This window comes from Ascidiella aspersa, chromosome 6 (assembly GCF_963924565.1).
Source record: "Ascidiella aspersa chromosome 6, kaAscAspe10.2, whole genome shotgun sequence".
Taxonomy (NCBI): domain Eukaryota; kingdom Metazoa; phylum Chordata; class Ascidiacea; order Phlebobranchia; family Ascidiidae; genus Ascidiella; species Ascidiella aspersa.
The window spans coordinates 18,464,884-18,467,242 of record NC_139452.1 but is presented as its reverse complement, the minus strand read 5'-3'; the positions used below and the strand labels follow the sequence as shown (position 1 = coordinate 18,467,242).

At 44.8% G+C, this 2,359-nt stretch overlaps 1 protein-coding gene across 1 annotated transcript; it reads right to left on the bottom strand.

The window, feature by feature from the left end:
• Positions 1–1,271: 1,271 nt before the first annotated feature.
• LOC146140601 (uncharacterized) lies at positions 1,272–2,027 on the bottom strand. Its single transcript, XM_083392663.1, has one exon. It carries the CDS (start codon positions 2,025–2,027, stop codon positions 1,272–1,274), a length of 756 nt encoding a protein of 251 aa, XP_083248789.1.
• Positions 2,028–2,359: the final 332 nt, after the last annotated feature.

The following is a 2,359-nucleotide window of genomic DNA, read 5'->3' as shown; positions in this document are numbered from 1 at the left end:
AAACCAACACAGGTGAGGTGTTAAGTGGATTTTAAACAAAAATTAACTACTGGTATGGGCGCTTTCGCCACTTCAGTCATGGTGTACCCACGAAACGTTACCATGGAAAAGATCATAACAAAAGATTAGGTAACCAGTATAGTTGGGGCGCTGGTTGCCATGTGGTCCTTTTATAAACCAGTAATTCGCAATCTCGTTACATTTGCGTCACATTAACGAGGTAAAAAAATTGGCGCCACACAAATAAAAAAAACTCATCGGTAATTAGCTTTTTAAAGTCTCCGTTGTCTTTTAATTTTGTAGTTGTACGGACCTTTAGGGCAATCTAGGCCAGTGGTTCTTAAGATTTTGCTACCGCGCCCGCCTTTGGTAAACTCTTTGCGCCTTGCGCCCCCTCAGATTTTAAATAATTGTCATACCAAAAGCAATTCGTTATTTTTTGATTACATATCAGTAAGACAACACCAACATACGGAAGTTGATCATTAATTGCGCGAAGCGCGAAAACATTTTGTTTATTTTGTTTGAATTTGGTAGCAGACCTGACACATTAGGCACACAATAAAGTGCTCCTCGGGCGCGAAATATTGGCTTTCATCGAGCTGATTTCGACAAACATGTTGTTAGGGCACTGACTCCACAGTTGTAAGTCTGCATAAAAAACACGTGAAAATGTTGCCCGAAGCGCAGAACTTGAAACTTGCGGTAGCCTACTCGTGTTTTAAAAGGTATGACAACACAATACAATGACCATACTGAAAATAACATTAAAAATTCGCGCAGAAAGTTCCCTGGCGACATGAATGACAGGTTCGTACGAACCACAAAAATGTTTCGCAGTTTTGTTGTTAAAGTTGACAAAAACACAATTTGTGGAGAGGATAGCATATGGTGCCTAAACCCTGTGCACAACTTAGATCCCCTTCGACAATATCGTACTGTTCCTACTAAACACAACCCAAATCGACCATAATAAGTAGCAAATATTGTCCAAAAAACGAGACACTATTAAAATATAGTAGCCCAAAATAAAAAAATAAAAAAAAATTTTTGATGTTATAAAAACTTTAAATATATTGGAGTAGAATATGAAAAGGTAAAATGAAAATTTGTGAAAATCATAATGATGTAGCGATGATTCTTGTATGAGGCGCTCAAAGAAGTGGCCAAAGCATGTACCGCGTAACCACGATGAAAACGTACGCAAGAAAAAAGGCAATTGTACGCTTCGTCATCTGCAGTATGGTAACTCGAGTGTGACATTAATTAGGTCACCCTCGAGTTGTTACACGCCAGCAATTATGCTGAAGGGAGACCGCGTGCATTGGGTCGCCACACAGCGATTGGGCTGAAGTTGCCGGTAGCTGAACCTGCATTCCAGCCGGTGTGTGCGTAAACGCATGCTGTGTTTGCGTTGTTGGAGGCCGGACTGTTGTTGCTTTGTTTGGAGGTCGTCCTCGTCGGGGCGGTTGCGCCACTCGAACCGGATGCGTCGTGTCCAAGTGCGCCGGTTTAAGGCGATCGACCGACACCAGCTGCTCCTTTCCGCCGATGTCCAGCTTGCATGTGTTTGGGCCGTGTTCGATTGCCCTAAATGGCCCATCGTAGGGAGGCGTTAGTGGAGGGCGGTGCGAGTCTCTGCGTACAAAAACATAGAGCGAGTCCTCGAAACCGCGAGGTATTGATGGCCTGTGGGTGGAATGGCGTGACATTGGAACCAGGGTAAACGTTCGAATAGCCTCCTGAAGGTGTTTGAGGAAATCTAAAGGAGGGGGTGCCGCCTGCCGAACTGGAACATCTCTTGGGACCGTGATTTGCGAGCCATAAACCAACTCTGATGAAGATGTTTGCAAGTCTTCCTTTGGAGCTATTCGTATTCCTAAAAGAACCCACGGTAGCTCGTCAACCCAGTTGTGACCTGTTAAACGCGACATTAAGGAGCTTTTTAAATAGCGATGAAACCTTTCCACGAGGCCGTTGGCTTGTGGGTGAAAAGCGGTGGTGCGGTGCAGGTTGATGCCGAGCATTTTGTTTACCGATGACCATAGCTCCGATGTAAACTGCGGGCCGCGATCTTATGCAACATTTATCGGGATGCCAAATCGTGCCACCCAGTTGCAAACAAATGCCCTCGTGCAGGTGATGGTTGTTGCATCTTTCATCGGAATTGCTTCAGGCCACCTCGTGTATCTGTCAACCATAGTTAAAAGATAAACATTTCCTTGAGAAGGTGGAAGCGGGCCGACTATGTCGATATTCACATCGGCAAACCAGACGTTCGACAACGCGTAATGCTGTAAGGGTGTGCGTACATGTTGGTGGACCTTCGCTTTTTGGCAAGATGTGCATTGTTTGGTCC